This window comes from Pongo pygmaeus, chromosome 5 (genome assembly GCF_028885625.2).
Source record: "Pongo pygmaeus isolate AG05252 chromosome 5, NHGRI_mPonPyg2-v2.0_pri, whole genome shotgun sequence".
Lineage (NCBI taxonomy): Eukaryota > Metazoa > Chordata > Mammalia > Primates > Hominidae > Pongo > Pongo pygmaeus.
This window is the reverse complement of record NC_072378.2, coordinates 36,633,788-36,651,586: the sequence shown is the minus strand read 5'-3', so window position 1 is coordinate 36,651,586 and position 17,799 is coordinate 36,633,788. Positions and strand designations below refer to the sequence as shown.

At 45.6% G+C, this 17,799-nt stretch overlaps 1 protein-coding gene across 4 annotated transcripts in view; it reads right to left on the bottom strand.

The window, feature by feature from the left end:
• The window catches only part of PNPLA1 (patatin like phospholipase domain containing 1), a 41,809-nt gene extending 40,116 nt beyond the window's left edge, over positions 1 to 1,693 (bottom strand). For 3 of the 4 annotated variants that reach the window (XM_054492552.2, XM_054492551.2, XM_054492553.2), the window contains exon 1: positions 1,105 to 1,678. In XM_054492552.2, coding sequence (XP_054348527.2) covers positions 1,105 to 1,309 — 205 coding nt within the window. In that variant the 5' untranslated portion in view covers positions 1,310 to 1,678. Of the gene's footprint in view, positions 1 to 1,104 lie in introns of all 4 variants that reach the window. The other variant, XM_054492550.2, reaches the window with a different exon arrangement.
• Between the last annotated feature and the right edge of the window lie 16,106 nt (positions 1,694 to 17,799).

Sequence of the window (17,799 nt, the reverse complement as noted above, 5' to 3'; positions counted from 1 at the left end):
TGGCCCCTGTCGACCTCCCACCACCTTTTCCACACCACAGGCTTTGTGGCTGCTCCTCCACCAGGAATTCTCCTTTTCAGGAGCTCCCAGTAGCTTGTTCTGTCACTATACCCAGCTCTAGGCTTGAATGTCACCGCCTCAGAAAGACTTCCCTGATCACCTTCCTGAAATAGTCTCCATTTTATTCTCAGTCCCTTTCCTGCTTTAATTTTATTCATAGATCATATCACTTCCCGACCTTACACTAGAAGGTGCCTTGTTTGAATGTTTATTATCTGTTTCTTTTCTCTAGAATTTCTGCTCCACAAGGGCAGGGACTTTGTCCTTAGTGCCTGGTACAGAGCTCCGTCTAGACTAGGAGCTCTGTAAATGAATAAATGCCCCTCCAAGATAGCCCACCAGGCTGTTGGGCTTGTTCCTTGGGGCTGCTAGATGCATCTGCTCCCCAGGACAGTGTTTTTCTCTCTCTGGGTTAGCAGTGTAGCAGTCCTTCTCGCTGAGGCTCCTGGACCAGCAGGACAGAAGGTGAAGTGAGAGCTTCTGTATTCTCTCCCCACCCCTTCCTATTCTTCTCCCACTCTGGGCTTCCTCCTGGCTACCCTTCCAGCCTCAGGGCATTCATCTTTCCAGCCACCTGGAAATGATGGACAATACATCCCCATCAGGGTGATAGAGATTTGAAGAGTTGCCTCTCCCAAGGGTATTTGCATTTTGAAAGAGGCCAGGCAGGAGCAACACTGAACCCCAATGTATGACTGTGCCGCGGTGTAGCTTCTGACAACACCGTGTTTGATGTTCAAGGGAGATACTGTCCTTCACTCTCCCAGCGCTGGGAGACAGAGCGTCTCACAGGTAAGGGCACTGAGGGAGAGGGACAGGGGTCCAGGCTCACCCTGCAGGTCAGAGACTGGGGCCTGGCAGACCCCAACCTTCAAATGTCACAGCTGCTGCTGTCCTACTCCAACCAGCTCTTCCCTTCCCTTCCCTTCCTGCCACCCAGGCCTGGCTTTGTCCCCCAAAGCATCCCCAGCCTCCCTCACGCTCCTTCCGTCTCTGTGGAATCCCCCAAGAGACTTCCCAGGGGACCCAGAACACAGGCCTTACCCATTTCAATCCCGCAGATGGCCAGGGCGGCGATCACAGCACCCGCCGATGTCCCCGCAAAGCGGTGGGCTGTTTCCAGCATCCGGGGGGCCAGGTCCCGCAGGGCGTCCACGGCCCCCGCCTGGTAGAAGGAGAGGAATCCACTGCCTGAGAAGGAGATGGAGTGAGGGGTGTCCGGGTCCCCCTTGAACACCTGTTCTTCCATCTCCTCGGCCTCTGGCTTTCTGCGGAAGGCGGAGCCACCCTTCAGCACTTGCCTGCCCGAGCCTGGGCTGCCACTCCCTGTCGGAACTCCCTGCCCAGCTTCCCTGCCACCCTGGAGCTTGGAATGTGGCTGTCTCTATCTGGCTGGAGCAACCACAGGCTGCTCAGCAAGCTGCCTCGGCCTGTTAAGCTCCGCCAGGAGGCAACCCCAAAGGTTGGAAAGGGGCCCCAGGATGAGATGCAGAAGGCCCCCCTGGTACATGAGCAGGTTCCTGATCCTGTGAGCCCCCACTGGCTTCATTTCTTGGCTAGATTCATCTCGGGCACAGGATCCTCAGCCCTCTGCCCATCCGTGGTATACCAGGGCGCATTCACTGCTCCCCAACACAGGGCCTTGCCCAAGGAGGCGGGCTCTGCCCAGCCCTCAGCTGCAACATTCAGTTGCAAAACCTCCCTGATGGTTATCGGTGGACACCTCCCTCCCCAACATGCTGCTGCGGCAGTGAAGGGCTTCCAAGTCCGCCTCCATCCAGGAGGACGGTGCCTACCCCGTCTCTTTTGGACGGGTCCCCCAAAAGAGATGCCCCTCCTGGGCTCCTTCAGGCTGTGTGGTACGTGTGATGTGTTACACAAGCATTTTTATTTGTTTTTCTTACATAAACACCCCTTTGTTTATTCACTTGTTTGTTTATTTACATGTTAGGATCGGCCCTGCGTAAAACTTTAAGAGAAGTGTGACTTTGGCGGCCCCACCCACCACCGCCTCTGCACCTCTCTCTGTTTCTTCTCCCTGGCCCTTCACTGACCCTGTGACTTTGGTCAGTGCCCTCTCGCCAAGCCCCAAGCCCTCATGCTATCTTCTAAGTGTGCAGGAAGAAATCAACCTGAAATCTAGATCATTCTAAGTGTGTGAGGCTTCGTGTTGTGTGCTCTTCTTCCCACTCAGAAATGAGAAGTTTGAGATAGCAATGTTTAACCCCAAGGAGGAGCAGCTGGGGAGGTCACCTGTGGGGATGTCGGGGTCAGGGCAGAGAGACGTTTGGGTAAGGGAGGTGGTGTGAGAGGACCAGGGTTAGCTCCAGGGGCCGCGGTTCTGCCCCCTGAGGGGCTGTATCATGTGGTCCTGATGGGGAGGAGTGGTCCTCACACCCACAAAATGTCCCTTCATGGAGATATAACAAAGAAGGCAAGATGGCGTCTCCTGCTCCCCTCAAAGACCACACAGCAACAGGACCAGAATCAGAATCAAGACACCAAGGCCTCCACCAAGTGCCAATCCAGCTCCAGCCTCTCTGTCAGGATGTGACATCAGTGGCTTCCCCGCTCCTGGGGAGCTTGCACCATTCCGGTGGACTCACTGATCTGCATGGGAATTCCACAGTGAGGGCAAGGCCAGGCTTCAGTTAGGAGGGAGTTTTCTGTCTTGGGTAGGTAATTCCAGGCATATTATCGCCTCAGGTTGAAAAGAGAGCTTTAGATTAGATAAAGTGTGTGTGCATACATGCATGTGTATGCATGTGTGCGTGCATGTGCAGATATCTGAGGCATACTGCTGGGGTGGGGGTGGGTGTGTCAGGGTGGAGTCCAGTCAGCTTTTGGACAGCAGAGATCCTGCCCCCTTCCTGGGAGGTCAGGTCAGCTCCACTGAGGGCTTGTGTGCCAAGCCCTGTGCTGTGTCGGGGCCCTGGGGGACAGGAGCACATAGAAGCTCCATCCCCAATTCAGACATTTGCAGGCTTCTTGGGAACAAGACAGGCAAATGTGAAATAAGCAGAGAACCGTACAAGGCAATCTATAATTAAGTACTAAACTGTGCAGGGCTGAGATTCCTGCCAGAAAAGTTAAGAGGCGGGGCTGAGCAGTGTGGGCTGGAACATCTGAGGAGCTGTGCGGCGGAGGTGTGGGCTGCGGGACTGGAGGCAGCTGGGAGGAGCAGGCAGGGCACTGGATGAGGCGCAGCAAGAGCCCCTTGCAGAGAAGGGAAGGGGTGTAATGGGACCTGTTTCACAGGATGAAGGGCTTTGGATGAGAACCCTTCTGAGTCATGACGTTGGATCCCAGCTCTGCTATTTACAGGCAGTGTGATCTGTGCATGATCTCTCTGGGCCTCAGTTTTCCTCATCTGGGAAAGGGACAATACTGTCATTCCTATGCTGCACAGTAGCTGTAAAGGCTAAAGGTAATGGCTGTAGGATGCCTGGCACACGACATGTCTGTGGTTATTAGAGGGTAGTAAGAGTCAAGGCTTCTGGAACAGATAGACCCCAGAGATAAGGTGGAATAGAAAGGCAGGGTCCAAAGGGGAAGGCTTGATCCACATGCGACATGTGGAGGAGCTTGGAGAGGTCTCAAGCAGCAAAGCCTTGGAAGGAAGATGAGACTGGGGCTGGAGAATGAGGAAGGAGGATGGTGGCCCATTCTCCTAGGATGATGGTAGCCAGGCCAGGGTGGCAGCTGCAGGAAGACAAGTTAATGAAGTTATTAACTTCAGAAGTTATTGCTGCAGAAGACTCTCAGGGCCAGGGACTGGTTGGATGGGCAGGGTGAGTCAAGGCTGAGGCCTCACTTTTAGCCTGGGGGTAGGGAGGAGTGGGGCTGTCTTCAGCAGAGTTGGGGAAACTGGAACAGACCTGGGGAAGCCGGGTGGAGGATGATTTTACTTTAAGATGCATCTGAGATGACAGCAAGACATGGGCACTATCCATGGGGGGGCAGGGATGGCACCAGAACCAAGGACAGAGACCCCTGCCACTGAGGCAGCAGAGAAGGGTAAGCAGGTGGAGGAGGGTGTGGGGTCATGTCGAGGGGAGGACAGCTATGGATAAGTTTCTTTTTCCGGGTCATCCCAGTGAAACAGAAAGCAAGGCCACCTGCTGTACATGGGCTGCAGGCATCTGGGGGAGCTGGGGACCCACCACCCCTTCAGAGACAGCGCATCCTGACATGGCCCCCGTTGTCCCCACCTCCTTGGACCTGGCTGACTTCCACAAATGCACATATGTTTCTGTTCCCTGTGGACGTGGAGACAGCAATGCCGCACAGCCTCCTCCATGCAAACACGCCAGCCAGAAATCCGTGACTATCCCTGGGAAGGCCGTGGAGGAGCTGCTAACCTGGACCCCAAAGGCTGAGCCTGGCAGACTGGTCTCCACAGCTGACAAGGGCTGATGAGCAGCAGGCCTCATCCTGTCCTCTGCTGGGTGCTAAACTCTTGAGAAGGTTCCTTTCATTCGCCCTCGTTCCTGACCCTCTACTCATGCCCTAAGAACTTCAAGTGAATGACATCGAGGAAGAATCACTTTCCAGCATCTCTGTATTTGATTTTTAGTCATCTCATGATCTTTGCAGGTGTTTTTTAACTAAGTTAACACTGCTTGTGTGACTCATCCATCCCTGAGGAAATCACGTGGGAGAAACAGATTGCTTATCACACACACTTCCAACAAGACAACCCAAAATGAATTTCTAGAGGAACCTGGACTTCCCATAAATTTAAGATATGTGAAGCCACCCAGGATGGATACTGCGGAGAAAGATGCACATAGACTCCAGATTGGCTTTTACCTGATGGGGTATCACCCTCTGCTTACATCCTGAAAATGTTAATTTAGTGAAGAACCTGGTGGTTTCTTGATTCGGTAGAGTAGGAAGGTCACAACATCATCCATGAATATTCTTGCCAAAACGATGTCACCTGAATCTAATTGAGGCCTACCTTCTAGCTTACAGTAAATATGGAGCATGAAGGATGCCAGGTGCAAACAATCAGACAAACAGAGCCTGTGGGAGGCTGGCAGAGACTGTTGCTGGCTACCAGCAGCCATCTCTGGCCCACTTGCTCCTTACCCACCTCCCTGTAAAGCAGCTGAAAGGCCTGGTCCTCGGTTTCAGCTAAGGGTGAATCATGAGCTCACAGTGATCATCAGACCCCACCCCCTGGACAATGAGAAGTAACAGAGACTGTGCGGGATTGCTTCTTGGAAAGATTTCCCTCCTTGATAAAAGGTAAAAGGCACATAGGGAGACCCCTGTAGCTCCATCCCCTTTTCTTCCTGACAGAGACACTGTCCTGGGAGCATATGGTGCGTGGATCTATGACAACTGTTTTACATCCATCAGGGGAAACATGGCAGACACACTGAATGTATTGGTTATCCATTGCTTCATGACGATTTACCCTGAAACATGGCACTTTCAAACAATAAGCATGTATTATCTCACACCATTTTTGAGGGTCAGGAAACTGCAAGTGGCTTAGCAGGTGGTTCTTGCTCTTGTCTCTCAAGCTTGCATTCAGGCTGATCACCAGGGTTGCAGTCATCTCAAGGCTCATTGGAGCTGAAGAACCCACTTCCAAACTCACCCTTCTGGTTGCCAGTGGGTATCAGTTCTTGGTCAATGTTGACAAAAGCTTTAGTGCCTCATCAAGTAGGCCTCTCCATTGGGAGCCAACTTTCTTGGCAGCTGACTTTCTTCAGTGAGAGATGAAGAGAGTGAGAGAGAGAACGACGGAAGGAGAGTGTGTGAGCCCAAGATGGGAGCTGCAGCCTTTTTATAATCTAACCTCTGATGTAATCCCAGCTATATTCTATTGGTTACACAGACCAGCCCTGGTAAAATGTAGGAAAAGTGTGAATACCAGAGGATGGGTATTATCGAGGGCAAATTTGAAGGCTGGCTAAGGCATCAAAAATCGTATAAGAGAAAGCAAGAAAAAGCCTGGATCCTTGATGAGATTCTTGTGTGACCGCACCAACCCCCACACCATTTGTGTGTGTGCTTCCTATGATGACAGATAACTCAATGTCTTTGCTTTTAGTCACTGTTCCCTTGATATTTGCTGCTGAAAACCTCATGGCCAATGAAAGGGCTCTTAAATATTTCTAGTAAAATGTAGCCCTTATTTTGAGAAGAATGAATGAAATATGCCCTTTGCTTGTAGTAAAAACAAAAGAAATACTTTAAGGTATAGATACTTTGTTATTGTAGGTAAAATAACTGATTCATAGAAATTCTGAAAAACTTAATTTGAAAATTTATATATATTTTTAGAAATTGTTTACCAACTTATTTTTGTTAGAAGCCAAGAAGTAGATTTTTTTTCTCTTCCCTACCCCTCCTGAAAAATACAGTGGGGGTCTGATAACTTTTTTCTTTTTGAGACAGAGTTTCGCTTTTGTTGCCCAGGATGGAGTACAATGGCACTATCTCGGCTCATTGCAACCGCCACGTCCTAGGTTCAAGCGATTCTCCTGCCTCAGCCTCCCAAGTAGCTGGGATTACAGGTATGTGCCAAAACGCCCGGCTAATTTTTGTATTTTTAGTAGAGATGGGGTTTCACCATGTTGACTAGGCTAGTCACAAACTCCTGACCTCAGATGACCCGCCCCCCTCAGCTTCCAAAAGTGCTCGGATTACAGGCATGAGCCACCATGCCTGGTCCTGATAACTAATTAAACAGCCCTCCACTGTAGCACTGACCTTTTGAGGTGTGTGACTTAAGTTTTGAATACTTGACCAAACATGTAGACATATCCATGGTGGGAGTAGAAGTGTTTAAATGTTTCCAAAAAGTCAGGAATTTTTAAAGATACAATGTAAGAAGAGAAGAGAAAGTTTGGCACAGCTGAGATGGGCACATTTGAGAAGTTTGCTGGCTTCCTGAGCTGTTGTTATTTTGTAGGACCTTGAGATTATTCATGCAGTCTAAATAGTATCTTTTTTCTCATAATGAAAGAGCTCTAGCATAAAGTACCCAAACTAGTGCAGCAAACATTCATATACCCACCAGCCAGACTGAAGAAATCTTAACATTTTACTACATTTGGCTCAGCTATTTCCCTGGTTTTAAAGCAATGAGACGTCACAAGTAAAGGTGAAACCTCCTCAAACTGTTTCCTAATCAGTATCACCTTTCACTTTCCCTCCCAGGAGAACCGTGTTCCAAGTTGAAGGGACTCTTTCCCTTCCATATTTTTTATACTTTCAGTATATTAATATGTTTTATAAACAACATATACTATTGTTTTATAAATCTTTTTTAAAATTTCACATAAACAAACACGTTGCCTTTATTTTGCAAATTGCTGTTTTACTCGGTGTTATGATCCCTGGCTCTAGTCTTTTCCATTTTCCTGCTTTCTGGTGACCCATTATAAGACCATGGGACAACATGTATCATTCTCCTCCTGATGGACATTTGGGTTGTTTCTAGTGTTTTGCTGTAACCAGCAATGCCACAGTGAACGCTCTTGTGTACATCCTTCCTTGGCCCTGCATAGGAATTTCTCAGGTCACAGTGTGGGTTTATCAATGGTACCCACAGGATTTCAGTTGATGGAGGTGACTGAGTTACCACATGGAGAGGCTAGTGTCATTGAAGAGATTTCTTTTACAGGTATTTACATTTCCTTGCCATGCAGGACTGCCTGGGGAAGCCCCAGGTTCGGTCAGAGGGCAGAAGAGACGAAAGGAGAGCACAGCCCAGAGCCTTCATGGTGTTTTCCGTGGGAAAGGCAAGCCGGGGCAGGGAAGCAGCTTAGGACTGGCTGGTTCAAATCAAGGTGGTGGGCTCTGGGTCATAGGGGTGGTCTCTGGTTGACTGGTGCCTGGCTCTGGGTGATTTGGCCTCTTGGAGTGTAAGAGCCAGATAGAGAGGGTGGATCAGAGCATGGGCTCTGGATGGGCTAGTTTACATATGAGAAGTGCCGCTGCCCCACCCACCCCAGCCCTCTGCTATCTCTAAGAATGGGACAGCCCTGAGAGGGGCAGCCTCGCCCCCATCAGTGAGGCCACAAATGCCAGAACATCAAAAATTCACAAAATAAGAAAGCATGGTTAATAAAGTGGGCACTTCTGCAGCTCTACAAGGAGTTATTTGATTGGTCTCTAGAGTGGGTGTGCCAGTTTCCACTCTCACTGAGTGTTTATAAGAGACCTAATCACGTCACTTCTCTTATTACCAGATTTAAAACATTTTGCCAGTCTGAGGGGTATGAAATGCTATCTCACTGTTGTTTAATTTATAATTTCCTTATTTTTTGGTGAAGCTAGGCATCGTTTCATTCATTGGTTGTTCCAGTTTCCTTTTCTCTGAATACCTTGTTCTTAGCCTTTTTCCATTTGGGAATGCGGGGCAGGGAGAGTGTTGTCTTTTTGTTAATAACATGTAGACGTTGGTACTAATATTGGCTCCGCTGAATGCATTGCAAATATCCTCCCGGTGTGCAGTTTTTTAGTCAACATTTTAATGGTGTCTTCGGTGATACAAAATATTTAAATTTTAATGTAATAAAATGTATCATTCTTTTATTTTATAGTTTATATTTTTTGTGTTTATGGTTTATGTTTTAAAGGCATCAGGATGCTCTCCCATATAAAATGAAATCTTGGTTATTTTAAACGATTTGACCATCAAGCCTAAGCTAGTCATTCAGTCTCCTTTGAAAAGCTGCAGTTTGGTGGGCAATTTGGCACCATCTATTTAAAAATCAATACTTGCAGGAATTTATCCTACAGAAATACTCATAGGAGTCCTCCAAAAATATATGCACAGAATTTATTAATACAGCATCAATTGTAATAGCAAAGATCCAGAAATAACCTAAAAGTATATCAATGGCAAGCCAGTTAAATGAATGATGGTATAACCACATGATGCAATTCTCTGCAGCTATTGAAAAGAATAATTGTGGACCTGGGTGTGCTCATAGGGAAAGTTCTCCAAGATATATTAGTAAGAAGGAAAAATAACGATAAAGAAACAAGGATTCAGGCAATATAGTATGCTACCATTTATGTCTAAAAGGTAGGGGAAGAGCTTCTGTATGTATATGTATGTAACATTTCAGAAATAAAACCGCTGAGGATGGTTACTTCTGAGGAAGGGACTGGGGCTTGCGGGTGGAGGGAAACCCATTTTTCACTGCTAGCCTCTTGTGTTGTTTTCATTGTTACTTCCATTACAGTAAACAAAGAAGAATTACTGTGGATGGTCACGTTTTCTGTGCGCTGCTATTTGTTTTGGCATTTGGAATATTCTGAGGTGAAGAGGGCCTTTTGTTCCAATAGCTGTGAAGAAATTGAATTATTAGAAACGGAGCAGGAGGTTTCATTATACGTGCTGTGTAGACCCGTCTGGCTGATGAGATTTAGGCTTGCTGTTGTCTGGGGACTGAGGGCAGAGCGGGAGCAGTGGAGGATGGGAGGGTTGTCTGTGGGACAGAGGTAGGGTGGGACCGGGGGGGGACAGGGGAAAGTGGATTGAAGGTGGGACGGGTCCGAGCCAGAGGATCAGCCTGGGATTCTGTAGCCCCAGGACCAACTGTGTGAGGTCTGGGTCACCCCCAGGCTCTCAGTCTCCTTGCACTGCCTGGCTGCAGGGTTGGAAGAACCTCTGCACCCCCTCCCCAGTGGAGAAGGATAATCCCAATCTCAAAGGCTCTGGCAGGCTATTCTCCCCAGAGGAAAAAAAGCCGTGCTCATCCTAGGAAAATGTCCATCCAATAAACGAGAAATAAAGGCACCCTGAGTTTACCCTGGTTAAAAGAAGAGAAAGGGATCGGATCAGCATCCATGGAGCAAAGACAAGATGTGCCGCCGGGGTTAAGTCCAGCCGCCTTTCTCAGGGCAGTACAGTATGGCCACTTAGGGAGTCCGGCTGTCTTAGTTCAAGACACAGCTATGTTAGTTGCACCTTTGACAAATTATTTGACATCTCTGTGCCTTAGCTTTCTCATCTAGAAAATAGGAAAATAATTAAACTTGCCTCCTAGGGTTTTCTCCTGGCACATGGCAAGTGCTTACCAAGTGTTAACTGTTTTTATTCTTTATTTCTCACTTTTGTAAGTTCAGCACAGCTGGGGCCTAAGACTGTGGTATGGTCAGTGCACGAAGATTGGAACTACATCTGAGGTGGACACATGTTCACCGAACTCACAAGCCTGATGAATGAATTGTAACCTAATTTGTTAATTTACATTGACCTGAACACGTAGGTAAACCCATCAACACTTTCCTCTCTTTTTCTCATGTGGGAGCCCAGACAGTCCTCAGAGGCTCTTTGGGGGATGGGAGCACTTCTGTGCCTTGTTGACTTCCCTGGCTGTTCCTGCTGTTTGACTGTAAGCCCCTTAGGGGAAGACACTTTGGTACACAGGAGGATCGCCATTCATGGTGGTCAGAAAAATATCTGTTGAATGAGTGATGGTCATTGCAGTGCTCTCTATCATTGCAAAACACTGGAAACAACCTAAGTGTCCAACAACAGGGACTTGTTATTAAATTGTGGTCTAGTCACCTCACAAAACTGAACAATCATTAAAAATGATCATTAAAATGATCGTGGCCAAGCTTGGTGGCTCATGCCTGTAATCCCAGCACTTTGGGAAGCCGAGGAGGGAGGATTGCTTGAGCCCAGGAGTTCAAAGCCAGCCTGGGGGACATGGCAAAACCTCATCTCTACAAAACACACACACAAAATATTAGCCGGGTGTGGTGGTGCATGCCTGTGGTCCCAGCTACTTGGGAGGCTGAGGCAGGAGGATCGCTTGAGCTTGGGAGGTTGAGGCTGCAGTGTGCTGTGATGGCACCACTGCATGCACTCCAGGCTGGGTGACAGAGACTGCACCCTCCTCCCTGACCCAGAAAATAATCATATGGAAAGATAGAGAAATGCTTGTGATGTAATCTTAGAAAAACAAAATAAATAAAAATAATCGAAATATACCTGATGTGGATTCATTTGTATGATATTTTAAGTACAAAATGAGGTTCAGAAGAGGGTGTATAATATGCTACCATTTGTATAAAAAAGGGGGCAAAGAACATAAGACTTTACTTGCAGATATAAGGATAAACTACCTCTGAATGAGACACAAGAGACTGAAAACACTGGTGGCCTCTGGGGAGGGGACCAAGAGATGGAGAGTAGGGAAACCTGTCCCTGACAATACTTTTGCACCTTCTGAATGTTGAACCATGTGAATGTGTTTCTGATTCAAAATTTAAATAATTTAAAACACTTTCTGATACATAGCAAAGTAAAAGTAAAATAAATATACTTTTTCCATATATTTCTCAATCCTAAGGCACATATTTTCCCCCCACATTGTAAGGTTTCTGATATTAAGATGTATCTCACCATCAATTGCCATTTTATTATTTTTTATCCTTATTTTTATATTTTAGGGACAGGGTCATACTCTGTCACCCAGGCTGGAGTGCAGTGGTATGTCATAGCTCACTGCAGCCTTGAACTCCTGGGCTCAAGCAATCCTCTGCTTCAGCCTCCTAGTAGCTAAGACTACAGGCACACACCACAACACCTGCCTAATTTTTAATTTTTTGTAGAGATGGGCTCTCGCTATGTTGCCCAGGCTGGTTTCAAACTCCTGGCCTCAAGTGATCCTCCTGCCTCAGCCTCCCAAAGTGCTGGGATTATAGGTATGAGCCTGGCCTCAAGGGTCATTCATTTTTTAAAAATAAATAATTTCAACTTTTATTTTAGATTCAGGGAGTACATATGCAGATTTGTTACCTGGGTACATTTTGTGATGCTGAGGTTTGAGGTACAATTGATCCTGTCACCCAGGTACTAAGCATAGTACTCAATGGTTTTTGAACCCTTGCCCTCCTCCCTCCCTCCCTAGTAGACCCCAGTGTCTACTGTTGCATCTTTATGTCCTTGAGTACCCACTGTTTAGCTCCCACTTATAAGTGAGAACATGCGGTACCTGGTTTTCTGTTCCTGAGTTAATTCGTGTAGGATAATGGCCTCTGGCTACATCCATGTTGCTGCAAAGGATAATTTCATTCTTTTTTATGGCTGTATAGTATTAATGGTCATTCTTATTAGGTTCTCACAGTGTTTTTTTTCTCCTGAAAAGCTTTTACTAAATCAGTGTTGGATCTTAAAACTGATCGTATTTTATAATCAAGGAAATATAGTACATAAAAATGTGGGTGTGTGGAGAGGGACTGTACAGTGAAAACCATTGTGTGGTGGGATTGCGGGGATCTTTCTTTTTCCAAATAGTCTTCACTAGTATATTTACATCACCTTTTCAATATTTTTTTTCTTTAAACACAGTTTTAACTGCTTGCGGCGGATAATCCATGGTTTTGGAGGAGTTCCCCAGATAACCTGCAAAGCAATAACCCCATGAAAGTCACCAATTCCTCAGCTTAGTTTAGCTTAAATATAACTGACAGAGTAAAGCCCTGAGACCTAAATTTAGCTGTGGTTCCAAGGAAAGACCCTTTGTCTTTGGATTTTTCATGAGAAATCCACCTTCTAGGAACAGGTTGTGCAAAACTGAGATAATACTCACTTGGTCACTAGGAGGGTCTGTTCCAGCAATTGGTTCAGACCTCAAGTTTTGGTCTGAACCATTGCTGTGGTTCACAACACAATGATGAGTTGGAAATGGTGATACAACCCAGAACCTGCTGGCCAGACTGCCATAGTGGGGCAGCACACTGAGCATTGTGACCAAAGGGTGGCCTTGAAACCTTGCTGCTTCCAGAAGTTCAGACCAGTCCTGACAAATCTCTGTGGATAAAGGACTTCCAAATCAAATAAATACATTTAAGGAATATTGCAGGTGAGATCGGGATAAGCACTTGGAGAGCAACAATGCAAACCTTCATATTAAAGGCACTGAAAAGTTATGTGTAGCAAGGTTTATTGGATTCTGGTCCCTTTCTTCCTGACTAAACAAATCCTAATTCTGTTACCTTCTTCAGGGCAGCCAAGCCCTTCAGGACAAGAAGACCCCAGAACAAAGGAGTTTAAGAAAGAGCAGATGAAAACAATTCTGGCCCATAAGATAGAGAATAAACCTGCTGGGGAATTCTGAGAAAGATGTCTTTGCTCTTTAAAAAGACACTAACAAATATTTTGCATTCAGTAGCGGCTGAGTAGCTCCCATAGGACCACAAACCTCCCACATGATAAAATTACAAAAAGCAACTATGAAAACCCTGGAGAGTGATCAAAAGGCATGGATATTGGAGGGGAGACAATACTTGGAAGAAGGGAATAGCAATGGATTTTTTTTTTAAATTTTTTGTAGTTTGTTTGCTGAGGGAAGCCCCTAGTCAGGGACGTGTGGGGTGGTTAAAACTGGGATATAAAGCTCACGCTTGTACTGGCGTGAAAAACCAGAAGACAGAGTTCTGGTGACTACACAGCTGGAAAGTGAGGAAGGCAATCCTGGAAAGGAGAAGGAGCCATAAATGAGTAGCCTCAAATTCTGTGTATAGACTCTGCTCAAATCTCTGAACCCCACATGGGCAGAACAGACTCCAAGCTGCACGGCTAAGGCTAAATGATCTAAACTAAGATTTCAGCTCCCAGCCAGATGCAGTGGCTCACACCTGTAATCTGGGCAGTTTGGGAGGCTGAGGCGGGAGGATTGCTTGAGACCAGGAGTTCTAGACCAGCCTGGGCAATGTAGCGAAACCTCATCTCTACAAAAATAAAAATAAAAAAATAAAATAAAGATTTCAGCTCCTATTCATCAGAGGGAAGAGCATTTGCAGTTTGAGAGTTCAGCTAATTTAACTGCTAGCTAAAACAAATAAACACAAACAGTAATACTTTTCAGAAGAACAAAAGAAATCCAGAGTTCCTACACTGTACACTCGCAATATTCAGGAGGCAGTTCAAAGATGCTTGACATTAGAAGCAGGAAAATGTGGCCCATACAAAAGAGAGAAAGGAATCAATGGAGAACAACCTTGAGACAACCCAGATGTAAAAACTAACAGACAAGAATTTTAAAGCAGCGATTATAACCATTTTCAAGAATGTAAATGAGAATATGCTCACAATGAATGAAAAGATGGGAAATCTCAGCAGATAAAAACTGTAAAAAGACCTCAGTGGGAATTCTAGCACTGAAAAATACAACATCTGAAAGAAAAAGACAAACAAGCAATAACCCATTTTTTGCCTTTGACCATCATGAGGATGTGATGTTTATTTTGCCACAGTCTACTTCTGGTCATAAGGATAGCCATCCTGAGGATAAGGCCTATGTGCTGTGCCATCTATGGCACAGCAAGAAGACAGAAAGAATGTGGGTCTTTAATCATGTCTCTGAGCCACTGCATTAATTAGAATTTCCCTGCTGCCAGACGTCTTGTATTGGGAGAAAAATAAAATATCCCTATTTAAGCAATTTCTGTTTGGATTTTATGTTACTAACATGAGAAAGAAAGCATTGCTGGGGCTCAGAAAATGATACCCTAAAATATGCTGTTTTGGACTTCAAACTGAGAGTACTTGGAGAGCAGCAAATGCAGGGAAGGGTTTTCTCTGAAGTTCTCTACCTAAAGGCTCCTCTGGAAGATATTTAATTGCTGTGAATCCCCTCCCCACATATTTCACCTACTGGAGGAAACTGATGCATATTGCAAAAAGGAAGACTAGAGTTGACACCACACCCAGAGCCCAGGCAAAATTTGTCCCAGGCTATTGTCTGTTCTTCAGAACCATTCATCTCCCCTAAAAATCATTTACTCTTCTTCTAAAGTTGCCTATATCCCCCCACTTCCTCTCCCCTATGAAGAGGGTATTTAAGCTTTAATCATCTTGCCCTTCTTTGAGTTTCAAGCTTTGTGTGACTCCCATTCATTTGCATGTTAATAAATTGGTATGCTTTTTCTCCTATTAGTCTGTCTACTCTCTGTTTATTTCAGACAAAATTATCAAACCTCAGAAATGTGGGGGGTAGGCCAGGCGTGGTGGCTCATGCCTGTAATCCCAGCACTTTGGGAGGCTAAGGTGGGTGGATCACGAGGTCAAGAGGTCGAGACCATCGTGGCTAACATGGTGAAACCCCGTCTCCACTAAAAATACAAAAATTTAGCCAGGCATGGTGGCACATGCCTGTAGTCCCAGCTACTTGGGAGGCTGAGGTAGAAGAATTGTTTGAACCCGGGAGGTGGAGGTTGCAGTGAGCCGAGATCACACCAATTCACTCTAGCCTGGTGACAGAGCGAGACTCCGTCTCAAAAATAAATAATTACATAAATACATAAATACATAAATACATAAATAAGGGGGATAATTTCTTAGAGCATCATAAGTGATAACACTCTGAAGTAAAGAATTTGGCTTAATTTGTTTAACCTAAGGTTCACTAAATGTATGTGACTACATGTTTTGTTTTTTTTTCTAAGACAGATTCTTCCTATGTTGCCCAGGCCGGTTTCAAACTCCTGGGTTCAAGGGATTCTCCTGCTTTGGCCTCTCAAAATGCTAGGATTACAGGCATGAGCCACCATGCCGGGCTGACCACATCTTTTTAAAGTAACATCTATTGACATATGAAGCACACAGAAAAATGTTGTGTAGATCCTAGTTTCTACCTTAAAAATCTGCATCATTCAATTATATCACCTGTAGGATATTAAAGGCCTAGGCTATTTTGACCATATAACAAGTGAGATACACAAACAACTGGTGACTGGAAGTCTGCTAGGAACCTACTGTTAGAAATTTTCATGTTTGCAAATTACTGGAAACTCTTGGTACTCAAAGTGTGTTATGTGAACAGCAACATCTCAGCCGAAGCCCAGACCTACTGAATCTAAGATCTGCATTTCAGCAAGACCCCTCAGTGTTTCATATGCATGTTAGAGTTTGAGAAGGATTCCTGTAAACTATAAATTGCAATAGAGATGTTAGTGGCACTGTTATTAATTGAAAAAACTACTACAAATAATTTCTTAGCCTGCTATTTTAGAGACCTTCACAGAATCATCTCATTTGGCTTTCACAGCAATGCTGTCAGTTAGATTTTTTTTTTTTTTTTAGACGGAGTTTCACTCTTGTTGCTCAGGCTGAAGTGCAGTGGCATGATCTTGACTCACTGCAACCTCTGCCTCCTGGTTTCAAGTGATTCTCCTGCCTCAGCCTCCCAAGTAGCTGGGATTAGAGGCATGTGCCACCATACCTGGCCAATTTTGCTTTTGTTTTGTTTTGTTTTGTTTTTTGAGACAGAGTTTCACTCTTGTTGCCCAGGCTGGAGTGCAATGGCACGATCTCGGCTCACTGCAACCTCTGCCTCCCGGGTTCAAGCAATTCTCCTGCCTCAGCCTCCCAAGTAGCTGGGATTACAGGCATGCGCCACCATGCCTGGCTAATTTTTGTATTTTTAGTAGAGACGGGGTTTTTCCATGTTGGTCAGGCTGGTCTTGAACTTCCAACCTCAAGTGATCCACTCACCTCAGTCTCCCAAAGTGCTGGGATTACAGGCGTGAGCTACTGCACCTGGCCAATTTTGTATTTTTTTTAGTAGAGAAGGGGTTTCACCATGTTGGTCAGGCTGGTCTCGAACTCCTGACCTCCAGTGATCCACCTGCCTCAGCCTCCCAAAGTGCTGGGATTACGGGCATTAGATTTTTTTAAACCTCTGTTTATAGAGGAAATAAGATTCAGCGAAGTAAAGTGACAGATTATGTTGAATTATGATTAGTCCCATAGTTGGGAAAGAAGTTGCCATTGGTTTTCCAGGCACTAGGTCATTGTTTTCAATGATGCAGGCATTTGATGCCCAATTAAACTCGGAGGCAAGCCCCTACCATCCCTTTGAACATCCTTTTGCAGTCTCTACTTGGATCGTGCTCCTCTCTCAATGCCCAGGGCTGTCCTGTGCCCCAGAAGGAGAGAAATGATAATCCAGTTCACACAAGCAGCCACTTCTGTCTGTCTACCAATGGCCCAGAGAGGTCTCAGCCCCTGAGAGGGGCCTGAATCCAAGGCTCAGAGTTAAGTAGACCCAATGGCCACAATAACAAATTCCTGGTTGAGAAAGCCAGGCCCGTCCCTACAGCAGCCTGCAAGGACTTTTAAACTCCACTCCAGTTAAGATGGCCCATTCTTTTCTTTTTCTTTTTTTTTTGCTTTTGTTTTTGTTTTTGATTTTGTTTTTGTTTGAGACAGGGTCTTCCTCCGTCGCCTATGCTGGAATGCAGTAGTGTGATCATAGTTCACTGCAACCTTGAACTCATGGGCTCAAGTGATCCTCTGCCTCAGCCTCCAGCGTAGCTGGGACTACAGGCGCACCTCACCAGGCCTGGCTAATATTTCAAATTTTCTGTTGAGACAGGGTCTCACTATATTGCCCAGGCTAGTCTTGAGCTCCTGGGTTCAGGCAATCCTCCCACCTCAGTCTCCCAAAATGTTGGGATTACAGTTGGGAGCCACCCACCCTTCCTAGGATGGCCCAATCTAATCAATTAGGGAATGGACACCAGGATGGGATTAGGATGTGATTGAAAAGAATTCATGATTAGTCAGAAAAGAGCAGAAGCAATTAGTTTTTAAGAAATTTAAGTATTATTTAAAGGTTTATTTTTAAAAACAATTCATGATGCATTCTTTACTTGGCTATTTAATGGCTGTTTAGCTGTTTAATAAAGGGTTGCAATTTTGTTTTTTTTTAAAGGTGAGAAAACATATTGCTTTCTAGCTCAGTTAAC